This window comes from Phocoena phocoena, chromosome 12 (assembly GCF_963924675.1).
Source record: "Phocoena phocoena chromosome 12, mPhoPho1.1, whole genome shotgun sequence".
Classification (NCBI taxonomy): Eukaryota; Metazoa; Chordata; class Mammalia; order Artiodactyla; family Phocoenidae; genus Phocoena; species Phocoena phocoena.
Genome location: NC_089230.1, coordinates 7,199,251 through 7,220,619, shown reverse-complemented (window position 1 = coordinate 7,220,619; position 21,369 = coordinate 7,199,251). Strand labels below are relative to the sequence as shown.

The window sequence follows — 21,369 nt, the reverse complement described above, 5'->3', positions numbered from 1 at the left end:
TTTTTATTTTTGAAATGATGTACAATTTTTGAAGAATTATTTTCTGAGTTCTTTCACTTGGTTTGTGAGTGTTTCTAATTCAAATTTGTGTCGTTCTTTTATATTTTCTGAGATTTTTAAAATTTCTTTTAGCATATTTTGAGAATCAGGTTCCTGTATCACCTACTTAGTGGGCATGTCTCTCTGGCAAGCGTTCATTGTCTGTAGGGTTATTCAGCTCCTTATTCTCTCTCAATTCTCTCGCTTATTCTCTCTCATGGTTATTGCCTTAAAATAACCATGTATTGGATTCTAACACAATCCTTTTTTCTTGTTCGTTTTTAAACATGATATTTGTTTTTATGAACTTTAAGAAAAGAGAGAGTTAAGAAAGCATTTAGGTTTATGCTTTAAGCTCTCTCTTCTGAATTGATAAGTAATACATCTCTTATTTCTTGAGGTCTCCTGGCTGTGTTCCTCTCCCCCTTTTTCTGGCCCTTCTCTTTCCTTTACCCCTGTTGTCCTTTACTGGTCAGTTGGATTTCACCCCAGCAGTTTCTTCTGGGTGTGGAGCTTTGTCCTAGAAGGAAATTTTGGCTGAGAGTTTCAAGAGTTTTGGGGGTGTAAACCACTTTAGCCCCTTCAGACCTTATTGCCCACCCACTGACTTCACTCAGAAACTGGTGCCACAATCATTCCCAATGTCAGGAAGCCCTCAAATAGAAGCAGTGAGCTTTCTATTGAGTATTCATTGGTAATTTTGAAATTTGTCCCTTTAGCCCCATCAGACACTCCGTTAATCCCCTCTGCTTCCCCTGCACAAATGCTCATAGGGATCTGGGATACTGGTTGGGTGTGGGGTGTGGGTATGAGGTATCCCATGGGTCCAGGGACTGTTTCCCTCCCCCTTTCTATTTTGGGGTTCATGAAGTTACCTTTCACCTAGTTTTATTGTAAATGTGTCTCATGGAGTTTTGATTTTGTTGTCTTAGTTGTTCTGTCCTTTTGGGGGAACTAAGGGAAATTGAAATCCTACTGTCATCACTGTCTTTTCAGAAATCTTTTTATCATGTTGACCTGTCAAATTGCCATTACTTGATCATTTTTGATTGACTAAAATGGTAATTTTATATGGTTTAACCTAAGGTATAGCTCTGTGTTTAGGTTCTAAAACATTTGGAATCTCTTTTTCAAAATGTATAGGTTCAACATATAGTTTTGTATTTACATTAATACTTAGAGTTGACCCTCCATATCCACTAGCTCCTCATTTGTGGATTCAGTCAACCACAGATCAAACTGAAATCCGTGGATGGGACCCCACAGATAATGAGGGCCGGCTGTACTGTGCCATTTTATATAAGGGGTTTTGGTATCAGCAGGGGGTCCTGAAACTAATCCCCCATGGACGTTGAGGGATGACTGTAGTTTAGTTGCTCATAACAGGCAAAAATTTCTAAAATAGCCATATAATTAAAAAAATGATTAATTTTAATAATGTGAGGTTGGGATTCCCTGGTGGCACAGTGGTTAAGAATCTGCCTGCCAATGCAGGAGACGCGGGTTCGAGTCCTGGTCCGGGAAGATCCCACATGCCGCGGAGTAACTAAGCCCATGCGCCACAACAACTGAGCCTGCGCTCTAGAGCCCGCAAGCTACAACTGCTGAGCCCATGTACCATAACTACTGAAGCCCACATGCCTAGAGCCCATGCTTCGCAACAAGAGAAGCCACCGCAATGAGAAGCCTGCACACCGCAACGAAGAGTAGCCCCCCACTCGCCGCAACTAGAGAAAGCCCACGTGCAGCAACGAAGACCCAACGCAGCCAAAAAAATTAATTAATTAAAAAAAAATAATGTGAGGCATAAGTGTGTAGGGTAAGGGAAGGATGTAGCTATTCTTTATTTAATTCCCTAAAATACTCATTGGATTATCTGTTATTTTTCAACTTCTTGAACTGCCTTTTTTATATTCTGAATTATCATAGGTAATTGGATATGTTTCTCTGTTCTGTTGCTCTGTTTATTACTGTGTAAGAACTTTTCTGTTTTAAATACAGTAGGTTTATTAGTAAGATTTGGCATTGTGTAGGGCAGTTCTTCCCATACATTCTTTCTTTTCAAAAGTTTCTGGGCTGTTTTTATTTTTGTACATTACTTTCTTACACCTGAACTTTATTTAATGAATTTATTAACCCACACAAAATGCCATTGCGATTAGGATTGTAATTACATTGAGTTTTTATTAATGTCCCTACATTATTGAGTCTTTTCAGTTTGATTGGATTGTTCAGGGATTTTATACTACATTTAATACTATATTTCTCACTGGAATGAAAGAATAAATAGGCCATTCTTGCACCTTATTACCCCTTTCCTCTCTCCCTGTGTTTTATTTAAATAATTGGGCATTTAAGATCCAGGTTTTTCCTCACAGTATGCTTTTTTATTTTTTTCAGTTTCCAGTATTCCTTACTAAAACTTGAATTACAGTCCTTAACCAAGTTATCATCATGGAGTTGTATCTGCCTGTATACATTCTTCGAGATTCATGGCTTCTCATTTCCTTGGGCATTTTTCTTTTTGTATCTTGAGATCTTTATTCCGATCCAATTTTCATTTGACCAGACTCTCCTGTTCTTCCTCAGGTAGTTTTTTAGAGAAGGTAAATGAATTGTACTTTGGGTTCTTCCCTATTCAAAGAGTTTTTTTCCCCTTCTTCTTTACATATTAGTGGTATCTTGACTGTGCAGAAAGCTCTCCTCCACCTCTTCCTTTTGTTCTTTCTGGAACTCCTTCATTCTTACGTTACAGCTCCTAGATCTGCCCTCCATTTCTCTTACTTTTCACTCAAAATTTCTGTTCCTTTTTCTTTTGCTCTGGGTTATAGTGATCATTTCTGCAGTTAATTTCTAAATTACTGATTCAGACTTTGACAGCATTCGTTCTATTTTCACTCCCTTTATGGAATTGATTTCAGAAATCTTGGTCTTTTTTTTTTTTTTCCAGAGGACTTTAATGAGCTCTTGCGTTAGAGAGTATTTTTGTTGTTCTCTCCTGTGTCCTACATTCAGTCACTGTCAGCTTTTCTGATTCTTCACGTTGGTGTCCCTGGTTAAAACTGCTGTCCCCTCTTCCACGCTCAGGAGTTTTTTAATGTCTGTTCCTCTTTGTCTGGATGGGGCTTCACGCCCCAGGCAACACCAGCAGGAATGTGTCTCCTCAGCGGCTGTGTAGGCCTGCCAGGCTGCTGCTTCTCCGGGCGGTGTTGTCTTGCAGTTGTTGAGAAGGAGGGATTGTCCCTTCCCAGTTAGCCTGAAGCAGATGGGTCAACAGGCTGGAACTACAGAGAATGCCGAAAGAATTCTTTAGAATTTTATCCTAGAAAGCTTGCTGAATTTTGTAGAGCTCTAAATAAATATTTTGTCTGATGTCATTCTCCACACCAGAAGAAACAAGCATTTATACTGCCTAAAGCTTTTAAACAGACATGTCTTAACCCTGACCACATTTATCACAAGTAATCATTTTTAAAATTATGCAGCTATTTTAGAAATTCTTGCCTGTTATGGGAAACTAAAGTATGTATTAATTTAAATGCCAAAATATGTGTTGAACGTAAAAGAATGTGAGTCGGGGAGACCAGTTAAGTGTTCGCTAAATGTCAGGGAGCACAGATATGAGTGACATTTGGAGGCACAATAACTAAATTGGTGATGTTTTAAATTGAAGAAAAGTTGAGATTTTGGATGGCTTCAGTTTTCTCAATAGAAGGAGAAGGCAAGACCTTTGAATGATTGGTCAGGATGATGTTGCCAGAGGTTTAAGAACACTGAGAAATCTCCAAATCTTCTGTTTTATGGGGAAAAGCATAGGAGTTTGTTGGGGACGACTGTATGAATGGGTGAGCAACAGTAGAATTCCTAGAAAACATCAAATAACGGATATTTGAGTGGGACCAGCCAGGTTAATTTTATGAATTTTTCTCTTTCAGCCTCCTTTGGTATAGGTCAGGAGGACAAGTGGACAAAAGACTTGGTTAAACCCACTAGTTTTTATGTTTACACAAATGGCTACCTGGTTTTGTAATCTTTTCTCAAATTTAATAATTCTCTGGTTTTGTCAGTCTAGAGATAGTTGTGGATAATACTGTGTATAGCCTTAAAACTAAATGCTCCGATTATTTTAGGTATGATAAACAAAATGCATGATGAAAAAGGTGAACTTGGTTCTTTTCCTACTATACTTTTTGGATAAAGATATTACAATTGCATTTTAGTTCTTGTTACAGTTTTCTAATACTTTTAGAGCTTTTTAGGTCTTCGTTGGAAATGGTGAATTATTCTAAAGATTATTTTTCCTGTAAAATTATGATTTTTATAGGTTTGTCAGCAAACTATAGAGAATCCTAGTTTATAACTACAACTGTAGCAAGTTCTCCTGGATGCTCTTTTCAGCTCTGTTGAATTTGTGTTACAGTTTTCTGAATTTCCGGATCCCATGTGGGGTTCTGATTACGTGCAGCTGTCCAGGACGCCGCCTTCCTCGGAGCAGAAGTGCAGTGCTGTCTCGTGGGATGAGCTGAAGTCCATGGATCTACCCTCATTCGAACCTGCCTTCCTGGTCCTCTGTCGAGTCCTTCTGAATGTCATACACGAATGTCTCAAGTTAAGGTTGGAACAGAGACCTGCTGGAGAACCATCTCTCTTGAGCATTAAGCAGGTTTGTTTCAAAGACTTTAAAAATATTGAGCATTTATGACATTCTTCTACAGGCTCAGCATTTTTATTTTTAGGATTTTCCCCCTAATTGTTCTTTTTTCCATGCATTCTTCAAAGATGAGATGATGATTCCACCTCTCTATCTTCCACTTCCTCATTCGAAAAGGTTATGAAAGTGTGGTGCTGATATGACCCTCCATATCCTGTTACCATCAGTCTTTAGAGACTGGAAACTTAAAATTCACTCATAAGAGATAGTTTAAATTCTTAAATTCTTGTTGTTGTTGGTACGTAAGCAGGTAAATGCCTGCAGTATGCAGGGGTGGGATGTGTTTGGCCATTTTGCTGGCTTAGGCACCCGTATGGTTTAAGCCACAATGACAACTTCTGCTTTCTTAATTATTATTAATTTGGGACGGGATTTTCTAGTGAGTTTGCTACTCCAAGGGTACCAGAGAAATGGCTAGAAGCAGTTGTATCTACCACAGTGTGTGTTGAAGAGCGTTTATATTTATGCCTTATGATATTACCGTATTGACATTCACTATATAAAATAACCATTTCAAATTTTGATGAAAAACAGTTACTATGTTTTGTGTGGACTGTGCTTGTCCGTCCCCGTGGAGTTTGAAGGGCCAGGAGCTCCTTGGCTCTGAATGACAGGATGGGCAGAGGGGATGAGTGCAAGTTGAAGGACTGGCGGTGCGATAGGTACGAAAGAGGACTTGACGCTGTTGGTTAAGTTAGGTGTGGAGCCGGGCGACTGATGGAACTGGAGGTGGAGTCCTGCACCTCACTGTCGTCGCTTCTGTTCTCATCGAGCACAGCCCGAGCTCTGCGTCCACCGGCGCACTACTCCCTTCTCACCACCTTGGTTCTAGCTACTTTCCTTCTGTCCACTCGGGCCACACTTTTCACTTGTCCTGCATGTTGTAGCGGTTATTTAGGAAGTTTTGGTAAAATGCTTACCTCTCCTCCCCACAAAACAAATACATACTTCAGGAACATAAGCTGCTGAAACAAGGGGGAGTTTACCTTTTACTAATGGGGCTGTTGTGAGGATTAAACAGTAATTTATGTTAAAACATTTTGCAAAGTAAAAGACCAATCCTTAGATTAAGATAGCATTACTAGAGTAAAAATAAAAGAGAAATTTTGGCTTTGATGCATTCAGATTGAGTTGTAAGTACCTAAGTGACATCTTTAACAGAAATTTATGTTAACACTTTTCAATGGATTTAACTCCAGCCGTTACTCTCTTACTGTGGGTAATTATTTTAAAAACATTTTGAAGGGGATCTTGTTGTAAAAGCAGTCCATGTTTATTTTAGAAAATTTGAAAAGGACGGAAAATGATAGATAAAAATGAAAGTTATCCTGTTATTCTGCCGTTCAGAGATAAGCACCGTAACATTTTGGTGGATTTCTGTCCATTTATTTTTCTGTATGTACATACTCTCTGCACATACAATTTAGAAGAAAAAAGAAAAGAATGTGTGTCTTCATCCTTAAATTGTTTTCAGAAAGAAGATTTGAAGTGGCTGCATTGGTGTTCTCCCATATAAGTGCCTCATACCTTATTTAATCCCCATTGTTGATTTGAATAATATTGTGATAAATATATTTGTATGTAAGTTTTAGTCTGCACCTCTGACTACTGCTTGAGTATAAAACGTAAAAATTAACTAGTGAGTCATACATTTTTAGATTCTAGAAAGTTTATACCAGTTTACTTTCCCTGTAGCAGCACCGTGGTTCCTTTCGTGTCTTGATAATGTATCTTAAAACTAGTGCAACTGTGATCTTGTCTCACGGTCCCTGCGGGTTAGAATTCGAGGGCGTGTGACCAGCGTGTTATTGATAGAAGGACAGTAAAGGTCCTCTCATTGCACCTTCCCTCCCTTCTCACAGTACCTCCTGGGCCTACACATGGCGGTTTCACTCATCCTTTTGTTTTCTTTCATTTTTCCCCCCTTGACTTCCATTTAATTTTATCAGATTAATCTTACGTTTGTTTGTTTTTGTGATTGAGTTTTTTGATGGTAAAAGCCACAAATCACGGTAGGTAAACTTTGCTAAATTATTACAAAGGCCTCCAGGCTCTGTGGTATGTAAGTCTATTTGAATCTTTATTATGTTTTTGGTTAAAAATGACCAGTCTCATGAGGAAATTTTTCTCTTGTATCCCTTGTCTTGTAATGTAAACTAGCAGAAAAACAGATCTTTTTCTGTAGAATTTATTTTCTATAAAAATTTATTTGTAGAACAACGTATTTTAGCAAATCAGTTTTCTGCCTGTATGTTTTTCTTTGTGTATTCATGCTATACTGTTAAATACTTTTGTTTTCACTGATTTGTTTTATTTTAATTATTCAGTGGAGATCACTGAGCTATTTATGTGAAATGAACTGACAAAGAATCTGGAAAATATTTTAGGGTTTTCAGAGGCAAGTTTCTCTTTCCTGAGCTTTTTGAGGATTTACGTGGAAGATGTGTGAAAACCGACAAATAATCTGGTCAGAGTGTGTGAAATGGTAGAACTTGTGCCTGCTGTCTTGCAGCTGGTGAGAGAGTGTAAGGAGGTGCTGAAGGGCGGCCTTCTGATGAAGCAGTACTACCAGTTCATGCTGCACGAGGTCCTGGACCACCTGGAGGAGACCGACTGCAACATCGACGCCTTCGAGGAGGATCTGCACAAAATGCTGATGGTCAGGACAGCGGGGAGAGATGTCTGACTTGTGTGTCTTCTCACACGCGCCGTGCTGCCCCGCGCTCTTCTAGCCTCTGTACTTCTGCCCCGCTTATTCCTTCCTGCTCACAATGTCTCCTCTCCTCCTTATCTGCCCACTGAAGATTTACTTTCAAGTTTTGTCTGACACTCTTCACCTTTCATGTGCATCTATCTATACCTGCTCTGAACTCTTACAGGGTTCTGATCATAACCACACTATTTAATACTTAGCGATGTACCACCTCTCTGTCCTCAGGTTTCCCTACTTAGGCTGAAGGCTGCACAAGCCAGGGGCTGCGAATGAAGTGCTTTTGTCTTCTGTAAGGTTTGGTAGAGTGTTAGTACATAGTAAATCCATGTTAGAGTCATTAGGGTATATGCACAGACGATTAATGTGGCAGGTTGATGAAATAATACAGAAAACAGCAAAGCTTGTAGGCATATTGTTTTTGGAATGCTTTCACCCTTGCTTGACATCTCACTGTGTCCTGCCTCAGGATGGCTGCAGCACCTCCAGACACCACCCTCACTTTCTAAAGAGAAAGGCAGAGGGGAAAAGTCTCCTTGCCAGCTAAGTCCAGAACAGCGAAAGCTCTCCTGGAAGCCCCACCCAACAGATGTCCCCTACATCCTACTGACCAGACCTTTGTGTGGCCCCTTCACTGTAATGGAGGCTGGGAATGCAAAGATTTAGCTTTTCAGCCTCTGTAGTAGAAGGAGAGAAAGAAGAGTGTGGCTGGGGAGGGACTTATATCTGGCATCTTACGAGAAATAATTTTGAGTCTGAAATGATTTCCTAATCGTTTGGGAGAATACATAAAAGACCAGAATGTGTAAAATGTGGCTACATTTTGAAATACTGTATATATTGCTTATGTCAGGAAAGTCTTTATCATTGAAGAGTTATGGTAAAAAGCAGCAAGGAAATTAGTTTTTCTCTCTGTGGATGATTAAACCAGAAGTTTAAAAAGACAAAATGTGCTTTGCTTTCCAAACTGTCTTAGATGGCTTTACAGAGGCGCACGCCACACCTTTTACCACGTGATCGCTGAGGCAGGAAGGGTGAGATTAGGCAGGAAGGGTGAGAATTAGGCTGTGCCTTCCAGGTCATCCACCTCCAGTGCCCTCGGTGTGCCTGTGAGAGATGTCAGAAGGCTCAGTTAAGGGAAGTACCAAAATTCTCAGCTAGTTAGAGCTAGAAATGCTTAGGATTTAGTTTTGACTCTGCTACCAATCTTCTGTGTGAGGCATCACATGCCTTAGTTCATCTCCATAATTTCACAGATGAAGAACTAGAAATTATCGATAGTTTTAAAATTGTGCCCCAAAGTGTGCTAGATGGATTAGTGCAGGGGCATAGTTTGCAAACTGGTGGAGCCCAAACAAAGTCAGTGTTTTTGTCAGGAAGGAAGGAGCGTGTGGCCTTCGGAGAGGCGGCCACCTTGTTTACTGCTCCACCTGCCCTCCTTCAGGTGCGGAGGGCCCGTCCACGGCGAGTGAGAGCTGTGGCCTCTTGGGGTGTGAATGGTCGGGAGGCAGCAGGGCATGTCCCCATAGAGGACATACTGCCAGACAGTATCCTGTCCTGTAAGCCGGGGAAGACCGCCGAGTGAGAGATGGGTTAGAAGGGCGAGGGGAAGCGGTGATCAGCAAATTATGATGCAGGATATCTGTGACTGAGGGGTCTTTACTCTGTGCTGCATCATCCTTCTGACTCGAAAAACGGAGGAACTCATGCATGCAGTTACGTCCAAGGAAGTAACTGGTGAGTACTGGTTTGAGCCAGCAAAACCAGATGGAAGCTGGGAGCTTTCTTAGCACATTTCCCTGGCCCTGGCCTTTAGAAACAACTAAAACAATAAACATAGTATGTGATGTAGGAACATGTGATAGACAGATTGAAGGAAATCACATAAAAAGAACTTAAAAGGAGTGAAGATATGAAAATGATGAACAAGATGTGAGAGTTGTAGGAGACACACAAGGGAGAGCTCAGACTTGCACAGTTAGCGTCCCTATAGAAGAATAAAGGACAAAGGAGCAGAGAAGACTCAGTTTTCCATTCTAGAGATATTATTGGGTGTCTGCTGTGTACCAGGCAGGCATCGTGCCTGGTCCTGAAGGTTCAGTAAGGAGCATAAACGCCTTCTTGGAGTTTAAGAACGATGGGGAAAATGACTGTTAAATAATTGTACAGACATAACGTTACAATGGTGAAAAACATCAAAGGAGAGACACGGGTCTTTTATGGACTCTCACAGTAAGGTCTGAGTTCATGTGGCGGTGAGGCAAGTCTCTCAAGGAGGGACAGTTGGAATTTATCTGAAAGTTGCTGTGTGTATTATAATCCAATTTATGTAGTAATAATTTGAAAGCTTACACAAAACAATACTGTATCTTGTAATTTGTATAATAACAGATTATTTAAAAAAACATATAAACCAGAAGGGGACATACTAAATGCATAATTGTTACCTCTGAGGAGGGAGGAAAGAGAGAAGTGAAGAAAGAACCCAAGGAGAAATTAACTTTGTGATGTATTATTTCTCATCGAAAAAATATCTAAAGCCATTATGACCAAATATTAACATTTGTTCATTCTGGATATTATTTGTAAAAATATTTTAAAGCCACTTTACTTTTTAGTTAAAAAAAAGAGCGAGAGAGAGATTGAAAGGAACACTTCTCTGACAGAGAAGGGAGCAGATGCAGAGTCTCTGTGATGATGCAGGATAAGGGAAGCAGCTTTGGAATGAAGGTTCCCAGGAAAGCCTTGGGAAGGGACCACTGTGGCTGCAGTTAGAGGAACAGCCTAGGGGGATCCAGAGTCAATGGGAGAAGACCAGGCAGAGACTAGTCTAGTGGTGCACACGCTAGTCCCTGGATTGCAGTGGAATAGCATAAATTTAGGAAAAAGCATAAGGATTTGAAAGAAGCGAAGCAAGTGAAGTTGGCAGGACTCAGGGATGGACTGGATATGGGGGAGGTATCGAGAGTGATTGCTGGCTGTCCAGTTTGTGCAGCAAGATGAACAGTGAAGATGGTAGGTCCAGTGAGAGTTTTTTAAATCGAAGATACCCGAGACCATTGGAAAGCCTTTGGCATTGATTTTGTTAAGGGAAAGAGATGAAAGAAAATCTCATACATATATATATATATATATATGTATATATATATATTTAAGAGAAAGGAGAAGACTGATGGTGTCAGGTTCCTCAGGTATCACGAGGAAACGGGTCTCAAAACACAAGTGCTGGGCTTAGCAGGAAGCACAGCTCCTCTACTGTGAAAAAGGGAAGGATGGTAGGTAACAGCATGTAGGTTTCTGTTATTTGTTTCATGACGATGAGAGCTTTTATATCTAATGACTTAAAGTTTTTTTGTGAAGAGAGACGAGATCATCTGCTGAGAGTGGGTTAGGATGGGTTTTGGCAGTTTGAGGAAAATGGAGAAGTTTCAAACTTGTGGTTGTAGAGAGAAGGAAAGTGAGCTGAGCAGAGGTACAAGTATTACCAGAAATGTGTGCTGTGTGGTTGGTGAATGTGACTGTGTAGAAGAGTGACTCCCCCCTGTCGTGTGACTCGTGGCCCTCAGCTTCTGGGCTGTGCGGGCGGGGAAGGGAGCTGGGCTCGTCTTGACAGGCAGGTGGGAAAAGGCATTGTGAGCACTCCAGGAATGGCAGGGTGTAGGACGGTGGCAGGGACATGAGCGTACTGACAGGAGTGCTGAATAAGGAGGACAGGGACCCAGGGAAGAGAGGAGTGAGTTGGAGGAAGAAGAGGAACCAGTGGACTGGAGTTCCAGATAAAATGAAGAGAACAGTGTAGAGGGGGGAGTTGGGCAAACAAACTGGAGCGAGGAGAGGAGGTTTTAACATCAGTGTGTTTGAATTGGGCTTTGAGCGGTTCTGGTATTGGCAGGATCAGAAACAAAACCTTGTCAGAGAGGAGAAAAGGTGGTTGGAACTGGAGGCCATGGGGGAACGGAACTGAAATGGTGTCAGGGCGTCGTGCACCTGATGTTAAGTCACACAGCTGGTGGCTGAGCCTGGGATGGAGAGAAGACTGAGTCACAGGCTGGAGTCTGACAACTGACGGGTAGTTGAAAATCAGTAGATGATGGTGTGCAGAGGGGGCATCGATGGTCTATCTGATGACATCAGCCTTAAAGGGGTAGGGTATTTCTTTTGTTGTGTTTTTAAGTAAGACTGTGTAAGAGTGATGGTTTGAAAGTAGCAGTGGGGTGCACGAGGATGCCGACTGTTTGCAGCCCTTGAGATATACTGTAAGATAGTTGTCCCTTGAGAGGGCTGTCAGGGAGAAGTGCAGCTCTCAGGACAGCCAGGTTTCAGGGAAGCCAAGGAGGTGAAGGAGCATTCCAGGAATGGAAAGGGAGGTCCTGGGCCCGCTGTACAAAAGACTTGTTTCATTTGGACGGGATGGGCATAGACCCATAAGTTGCAGGTTCCACACACACAGCTGCATTCATAGTGGACCCAGGACTGGAGATTCATGCTGCACAGCCTGGATGGAGGAGGACCCGGAATTATCCAAAGATAATTGGCAGTTTTCTTAAAATAAAGACCCCAGATTTTTGCCTACTGAAAGTTATTGTTGGGTCTCAGAAAATATTCATTTCAGTGAACCCTAAGATGTAGCCTGGTGAAATAATTGAAATCCAAGACTAGAGAAAGGGTCCTGTAAACATCTAAGCAGGGAAAGGAAGCCACCTTCGGGGAGCCGAGAGAGTGGTGATTAGTGGCATCAGTTTTCGTTGTGCTAACAGGACACACTGCGTTAGAAGGCAGTGGAGTAATGTCTTCAAGGTTCTGAGGGAGAGAATGTGTAACTTAAGTATTTTATACCCAGTCAAGTTATCCTTTCAGTAAAAAAATCCACAAACAGTGATGTTTCATAATATAACAATTGTTAACCTGTCTTGAGAAAATCTCCTTGATAGTAAAACCCTGCTAAGCAACAGATAAATCAAGATAAGAATTTAGGACTGGGAAAGCTGTTGTAGAGGACTTGTGGTGGGCATAAACCCCACCTTAGAAAGATTGGGTATTTTGGTTATAGGTCGTAATCTATATGTCATAAACCTTGAAAAATTATATCACGAACATCTGGATGTCGGGAAGGTATAGTGGGAAGAAGTGTGCTCATTTCCTCCTCTTAACACGTAAGATACCATCTAAAGTTAAAATAAGTAATTAAAGAAATAAAGGTCCCAACCTCTTATAGTAATGTTATTCACAATATATTAATAATGAAAATTTCTGTATGCTATTTTGATTTTTTTAACTTGATCGTACTTTTCTATACAGTGCGAATATTGTAGTTATTTTCTTAGTAACTTGCAGCAATTGTGAATACTGTGTCAAATTGCTGAGGAGTTGAGTTATACAGTTAAAGAAAAATGCCATTTAGACATCAGTTAGCAGCGATGCAGAATCTCGCTTCTCTCAGCGCTTCATGCCTCAGTGGTCCCTCTTCCACTCGCCCTTCTGATTTATAGCTTTCATGTTAACAGAGATGAAAGTTGCAGGTTGTTGAATTCTATTCTCAAATATCTCCTTTTACATTTTTGTATTTTAAGGTATATTTTGATTACATGAGAAGCTGGATCCAAATGCTACAGCAATTACCTCAGGCATCTCATAGTTTAAAGAATCTGTTAGAAGAAGAATGGAATTTCACCAAAGAAATAATCCATTACATCCGGGGAGGAGAAGCACAGGCTGGAAAACTTTTCTGGTAGGAATCCTTATACGCCTGTCTTCCTTTCTCATTTGTACTCCTGGTTCGCTCACCAGTTCTATTCTACATGTTTGAATGTTTAGTTACATGAAAATGATAATCATTCATATCTTTTGTGTGCCCCTCTCCCAAGTTTTGTTATCCTTAGAGCAGTGGTTCTCGGCCAGGGGTGATTTGCCCCCTGGGGACATGTGGCAGTGTCTGGAAACAGTTCTGATTGTACTGACTGGGAGGGACTACTGGCATCTAGTGGGAACAGGCCAGGGATGCTGCCAAACGTATTACAATGCGCAGGACACAGGACAGCCCCCCCAAACAAAAATTATCCACCCAAAATGTCAGTTTTGAAGTTGAGAAATCCTGCCTTAGAATACACCCTCTTGGTTATACAAAAGGAGGAGAATTTAAGGCCTCTGACAAGTGGAGTAGACCTGTAGACCTTTTGTATCGGTCTTGGTGGGCACTTCCAAAGCCTAACAAGTACGTATTTTCACTGATACTGTTTGGGGAATGTAATACTAATCACAGAATCTCTTTATAAACTGGGTATTTACATATGGTGAAAGAATTGAAACATAAACCAAGGAAAAGCATTAGGGAGCGGGCAGTGCTCACTGGTCTGTCTGTTCTAGGAAATGAATGTATCTTCTCGAGTACAGGCACCTGAATGTTGAATGTGGGGTGCATGGTGTTTGCTGGGGGCCACTCCCCTGCCGACTGACTGAGGACCAGGCCTTTCCTTGGCTCTAAACTCTGCTGCAGTTCTTTGGTGCTGCCTTCTCTCACTTGCCCCATCAGCCATTTTATTTCTTCATTTCCATTTTATGAGTTCTTTTATACCCAGCTCATGTTTCCTTCCCCTCCCTTTATGTGCACTCTTTAGGACTTCACCTTTTACAGAGTTCTCTTCTCACTTCAGAAACTCATTGTCCTCACTCGGATGGTCTTTGTTCCATGCTCAGCATCTCAGGATGTTGTATTCACTTTTCTGCCCTAACCACCAGTTCTTTTTAAGTTTTCCTCTGTCTTTATTTTGAGTGAACAGTGAACTTGCTCTTGTCTCAGGACTCATCCAGTCCTTCAGGCCGAGGTTCGCAGTCTGTCCTGTTTTCCTATTCAGATTGGTTCTCATAGTCAGCCTTATGAAGAAATGCAGTCACTACCATTTTCAGCATCTCTCCCCCTCTTAATTTTCCACTGTTCTACTTTGCCTGTAATTTCTTCTGTTTGCATCTTGTGTTCTCAGGCTGTCAAGCTTTGTCAAGGAAAATTTTTTACAAGGTTACTGTTTCATTTCTCTACCAATTCTTGTTATATAATTTCTTTGTACCCTTACCTTGTACCCTGTCAGTCTTTTTGTTTTTATCTTTTGCTTGTCCTTCAGGTTCCTTTCAGTGCAGTCTCTGGCCTTCAACTTCATCTGCGCGTTCTGAGAAGCTCCAGAGCTTTTGCGTTGCCTCTGCTTTGGGACTGTCCACCTGCACTGTTCTAGTTCTGGGCGTTTGCTGTGTTAGTGCATCATTCTGCTTCATACACTGTTTCTCCCAGGTTCGGTCAGTCTTGACATTAACCCTGACTCCTTTCTTTCTCTCACACACCGCCTCTAATTCCATGTGGCTGTCCCTTCAGAATACATCCAGAATCTGACCTCTGCTCACCACTGCCTGTTTCCCCTCTTCCCAGACTGTTTTTTCTTGTGTTGCTGTAGTAGCTCTCTTAAGTAGTCTCTCTGCTTCTGCCCTTCATCTTCTATGGTTTGTTCTCAGTGATCTTGTTAAAATGTACATCAGACCATTTTTACCTGTGCTCCAAATATGCCAGTGCCTCTCCTCCTTACTCAAATGAAAGTGAGAATGCCTAAACAATGGCCCATAAGGCCTGGTACAGTCTGACTTTTCAGTAAATCTTTGTCTTCACCTCCTGGGTTCTCCTGTGCTTACTCTGCAGCCACAGGAGATTCCTTCCTGTTTTTCATAGGCTGGGCCTTCTCTGTCCTCAGGCTCTTTGCACTTGCTGGTCCCTCTACTGGGACTGCTCTTCACCAGTTATTTCCATGACTCATTTCCCCACTTCCTGTAGGTCTTTGGCCACGTGTTACCTTCTGCATATTAAAAGTTGAAATTCCTACCTGCAAGTACACCTTAGCTTTCTTCCCTGTTTTATTTCTCTCCATAGAACTTATCAGTGTCTGAAATACTGTATATATATATTTTTAAATTTTATTTATTTTTCTCCATTCACTGGAGGGATTTTATCTGTTTTGTTCAGTACTGCTTACTCCATAACAGATACTGAATATTTGTTGAATAAATTGATGCTGAATATCCTTGTATACTACTGCTCTTAAAAGCATGTTTCCAATCAGGACATTTTCCCACTCGGTTATTTTTAAAGCCCACCCTGTTTGCCTACCAAAGGACGATCACACAGTTACATGACATCCAGGGCCTTCCACAGCACGGCCCGGTTACCCTCCTGGTCTCATTTCCCCCTCCTCTGCTCTTTCCAGGTTGACAGTTTCTTTTCACAAACATGCCTCTTGCTTAACACATCATCATGCCCTTTGATCATATTTACTGTTCTTCCTGGACTTTCCTTCCCCCTCCTCCATTCTCTTCCTGTCAGAGCCGCTCTTCCCACTGCTGTAGTTGCTACAGCTCTGCATTGCCTGCAAGGCCCATTGAACTCATACCTTCAGCTGGGTTTGATCTCGCCCCTCAGACAGCTCCCGTAGCAGTTACCGTCTGCCCCATCCGATGTTGGTTGTAGACTCACCTGCTCTGTTTTACTAGGTTATAAGCTCCTTTTCATCATAGAAGCCAGTAAGCTGTTGAGTTTTTACTAAACTCATTTAGATTGATTTTGTACGCTTGGGTTTGCATTTTAACCCTAGTATTTAGATTGTATACTTGACGAGAAGCATCAGCTGGTTAGAGTGGTTCATGTTTATTGACTGTGAAAGCTAACTGTGAGGGAAGTTTTTAAAAACAATTGCATTTAAGGAATTCACTTTATTTCTTATGCCATCGTTTAGTTCATTAAGCTTTTAAAAAATATTTTGTTGTAGATATATATTTGAGGCCATTTTACACCATTTTGAACATTTGTTTAAGATGAAAATAACATTTGTGTGATAATTACATAGCTACTGTGAATGTTATTTAAGATTTTAAGGTTTATAATGAAAAACTGGTTGTAGAACAAAGGTACATACATTCCATACTAGAGATTTCTACTTGTTTCATATCAATCGTGATTTTATATTAAAAGAAAATTCTCACTGTCACTGATTTTTTTTTTTTTTTTTTTTTTTTTTTTTGCGGTATGCGGGCCTCTCACTGTCATGGCCTCTCCCGTCGCGGAGCACAGGCTCCGGACGCGCAGGCTCGGCGGCCATGGCTCACGGGCCCAGCCGTTCCGTGGCATGTGGGATCTTCCCGGACCAGGGCACGAACCCGTGTCCCCTGCATCGGCAGGCGGACTCTCAACCACTGCGCCACCAGGGGAGCCCACTGTCACTGATTTTTAAACTATTAAAATAATAGCTGAATCTTTGAGTTTCTCATTCAAGAATTAGAATGAGTGAGGACAGTTTTTCTTCTCTGGTTTACTTTTGTTGTTTTTGTTCCCTTAGTGACATTGCAGGAATGCTGCTGAAATCTACAGGAAGCTTTCTAGAATCCGGCTTACAGGAGAGCTGTGCAGAGTTCTGGACCAGTGCCGATGATAGCAGTGCTTCAGATGAAATAAGGTTGAAGTTGCATTTTCTTTCCTCTCCCATTTTTTATTTCATGTAGTTTTATTCTTGGTAATGAGCCTGAAATGAGCCTTGTTGAAACCAAATCATGTCAGACTTGAAGAACTTGGGTAGTAGACATAAAGGGATTTATTTCTTACTACTGTATTGTCTTTTTATATGATCCCTTAGTTATGGTTTTATGTAAAATTGTCTTTGAAGGTGATTTTTATTTAGCCTAATAAAAACAGTGTCCTTCGAGAAAATGTTGTTTAAGTTGACTAAAAATGAGTAGGGTAGAATTCGTTCACGTGTTCTGGAATGTCTTTAATTAAATAATTGTTTCTGTCCTTTAAAGACTCTGTAGCAGTCCATGAATACATTTAATTGATATTTGGTACATTTTTATTGTTTTTTTTTTTTTTTTTTTTTTTTTTTTTTTTTTGCGGTGCGCAAGCATGTGGGATCTTCCTGGACCGGGGCACGAACCCGTGTCCCCTGCACCGGCAGGCGGACGCTCAGTCACTGCGCCACCAGGGAAGCCCCTTTTATTGTTTTTATACTAAGCTTATCCCTTCTGTTGAACTCTAAGCTTGAGAACCCGAAACCATGGCTTGCACACCTACTGCATTTCCTCCAACTCTGTGCAGATGGCATTGAGGATGAACCATGTCAAAGTGCTGTTTTTGTGGCATATGTAATACTCATATAGCTATTTAGTGGCCAGTTATCAGCAATACCCTATGAGTCAACATTAGGAAGTGCTCAGGCAGAACTAACTTCTCCAGAGATGTTTTCTCTCACTTTCCAAAATTTGATAAAAAACACATTTTTGGGTTTCAGAACACTGGGATGTCTTTATGCCAGGATTAGAGAAAGAAGTGACCACATAGGCTCTCACCTGGGAAAATACCTAATAGCTGAGAAATGGGGTGAATTAGTTTGTAGAAGGTCTTGCAGTTTTGAACGCAAACATGGAAGATTCAAAAGACGAGAATTCAAGAATTAAGACGGTGAAGTAGAGAATGGGTCTGATGATGCCCTGATTGTTTACTAGGGATGGATCTAGACGTGGGTCCACGTGCAGTGATTTGTGGGGCGGACTTGTCCTGGCTGCAGAGAGGCCACGGGCCTTGTGCACATCCCTTCCCAAGTCATAGCTCAGTGATGTCCTGTTGGTGGATTGAAAACAGCTGTGACGGGAGTATTCACACCATGAAAATCAGCAAACACCACACAAGACAATATTTTGGGGGGAGCAGGTTGTTAAACGTTTGCTGGTTCATTACTATTATGTATATATATATATATTCCTTTTTAGTTAGATTATGAGCTGGGAGTCAAGAACTTATTTCAAACTCCAAGAATTATCCTAATGAAGCCTTTAGAAGATTGAGCATACTCCTATTTGGAGGTTATTAAGTGTGCCTTCCTTATTTAAAAAATACAAGTACTTTCTAGAAAGCTGTGGGGAGCAAGGTTTTGAATATTATGAATCCATTCCCAACAATTGCTAGCTTCTAAAATCTTCGGTCTTTATTAACGTGATTTGGAATTTGCTTCATCTGTATTGTTGTGTATTTCTTGGCATACCGTAATGTATTCTAACTGGATTTCAATCAACTTGGCAGGAGATCTGTTATAGAGATCAGTCGAGCACTGAAGGAGCTCTTTCACGAGGCTAGAGAAAGAGCCTCCAAAGCACTTGGATTTGCTAAAATGCTGAGAAAGGTGAGTTAGCAATCCTGATTAATTATTATTTTTTTCTTACTTTTCTTTTATTTTTTAAAAAGCTAACCCTAAAGAAGTTTCTTTGTAACTGTGATCCTAGGACCTGGAAATAGCTGCAGAGTTCATACTTTCAGCCCCAGTTAGAGACCTTCTGGATGTCCTGAAATCAAAACAGTACGTTAAGGTATGTATTTAAGGTGGCATAATTATTTTACCTTTCTTACTTTACTCTAAAACAGACAGACTTTTTCTTAAAGGTCTAGATAGTAAATATTCTGGGCTTTGCGGTCCATATGTGGACCCCAGTTTTAAGGCTGTCCCATAATTTCCCAATGCAACAATTAGAAAAAGGTTTTCATACTTGACTTACTAACTTGTTTTAAGAATACAGAAGAAAAACCCCAAACATTTACTCATACAGTATAATTTATCAAATTAGTTACACATATATATTTAAAATAATGTCCATAAAGTAATGTGTTGCTTTTAAGTAATTGCTTTTTCACCCTCACATTTCCTAAAACAATTCAGATTTTCTACGTGAATCTTTGACGTCAGTGTCCTGGCCATCGCTAGACCCACTTTTTGAGTCACCGTGTTTGCTCCCATTTAAGCTGTTTGAGCTTAGTACTTTCAGAATCTGTGTATGATGTCACGGGAAGTTATATCCCACATGTGTTTATGTGTGACTTGCACAACGTAATCACATCTGTACCCCTTGTTCCAGTGATCTTTAAAAGGCTTTTTACGGTGCCCCCGTCAAGAATAATTAGTGGATCTGTATTAACATCTTTTGCCTTTCACTGAGTCAGGTGACTTTCTGTTTCAAAGACGTCGTACGGCATATGCTCCCCTGGGATTCTGCTCCTGGTGCCGAAGACCCTAGCCACCAGTGCCCACTGCAGGGCATTGCTCTGCGGGAGCAGTCTTGCATAAAAGCTGCACTGCAGTGGCATTCACTGAGGTTGTTTCAGGCTGACATTCTTCCCCTGATGAGTGTTCTCTTTGTTGTTGAAAATAAAGAAACTGGAGGATTCCCTGTATGCGGAGAAACTTTACCAAGCCTCTCCCCCAGTGTAGTCACACTCTCCCTCCTCCAGTCACACTGAACTGAGTGGGTTACAGTCGGCTCTCCGTATCTGCGGGTTCTGCAGTCGCTGATTCAACTAACTGCAAATTGAAAATAGTTAGGAAAAGAACATTCCTGAAAGTTTCAAAAAGCAAAACTTGAATTTGCAACGTGCTGGCGACTGTTTACCTAGCATTCACATTGTATTTGGTATTATAAGTAATCCAGAGATGATTTGAAGTATACGGGAGGTTGTGTATAGGTTCCGTGCAAATACTACGCCACTTTATATAAGGGACTTGAGCATCCACAGATTTTCGTATCCGAGGGGGTCCCAGAACCAGGCCTCCGTGGATGCCCAGGGACGACGGGACTTGCCGTTCCCTTCATAGCTCTAATTAATGCCTTTCCCACATCTCCTTGCCCAAACCCACTTGACTTTTTCTAGGTTTTTTTTTGTTTTGTTTTGTTTTTCAAATAACATTTCTATAATATACTATGTTCTTTAATTCAAGATTTTGGATTGTTTCTTTTCCAGGTACAAATTCCTGGCTTAGAAAACTTGCAGGTGTTTGTTCCAGACACCCTTGCTGAGGAGAAGAGTATTATTTTGCAGTTACTCAATGCAGCCGCAGGAAAGGACTGCTCGAAAGACTCATATGAAGTACTAATTGACGCCTATCTGCTTCTAACCAAACATAGTGACCGCGCTCAGGACTCAGATGGCAGCTGGGCCACGTGGGAGGCACAGCCTGTCAAAATTGTGCCTCAGGTGGAGACTATTGATACCTTGAGAAGCATGCAGGTCTGTCTCACTCCCAGTCCCTGCCCCACCGTTCCCCACCCTGCCTGGAAGCAGTATTGCTTACTTAAAATACTTTTAGGAAAAAGGAATTGTTAGCAGCTCATGAATGATTGGTTTAAGCAGTCTCAAGTATCCACTTCCCCAAAATAGACCTTGATGTTTTGATAGATAGTTTTGTAGCATTATTGTACTAAAATATTCGGGCAAATTCTTTAAGTATGTTCAGTTATAGCAAAATATTTGAAAAGTTTTATTTATATCTTTCCTTACTGCAGCCATGTATGTAGTTAGATCCAACCACCCGTGACCTGAAAGGAGTTATCTACTCCTTTAACTTGTAGTTCCAGAAATCCCAGTTCTCCAAGTACTCTGATTTGCTGGCTACTTAAGTTTTCATTTTTGTAGTCAAGGTTTTCACCTGCCTACGTAACAGGGATCCCATGACAATCTGTGTAACTCAGTAATTCAAACTGTAAGAAGCCTCCTCATGCCTCTGTGTTCAGCTCTGGAACAGCGGTGGTGAGTGCACACGTGTACCTCGAACTCAGCCAGACCAGAGCTGGGCACCCTGGCCAACTGTCCCCTCAGCTCTGCCTTCTCTCTTGTATTCCCTGTCTCAGTGACTGGTGCTCTGTCCACTCAGTTGTTTAAACCAGGATGTGACGGTTCATATAATTTCAGCCTCCCCCCCCACTTCCACTTAGTCACTAGCCCCAGCACCGAAGCCTTTCTAGTAAATGAGCCTTTCTCTGCATCCCCAGAGCAGCTGCCGCGGTCAGACCTTATCATCCCTTTCCTGGACTGTTGCAGGGCCCTCCTTGCTTCAACCCTCGCCTT

The 21,369-nt window shown here is 41.3% G+C and overlaps 1 protein-coding gene across 1 annotated transcript in view; it reads left to right on the top strand.

Moving 5' to 3' along the window:
* MAP3K4 (mitogen-activated protein kinase kinase kinase 4) overlaps positions 1–21,369 on the top strand; it is a 111,811-nt gene that overhangs the window by 63,218 nt on the left and 27,224 nt on the right. The window contains exons 4-10 of the mRNA XM_065888496.1: positions 4,460–4,702; positions 7,263–7,409; positions 13,031–13,188; positions 16,826–16,942; positions 18,559–18,658; positions 18,759–18,842; positions 20,266–20,532. Of these exons, the coding sequence (XP_065744568.1) occupies positions 4,460–4,702; positions 7,263–7,409; positions 13,031–13,188; positions 16,826–16,942; positions 18,559–18,658; positions 18,759–18,842; positions 20,266–20,532 (1,116 nt within the window). The remainder of the gene's footprint in view (positions 1–4,459; positions 4,703–7,262; positions 7,410–13,030; positions 13,189–16,825; positions 16,943–18,558; positions 18,659–18,758; positions 18,843–20,265; positions 20,533–21,369) is intronic.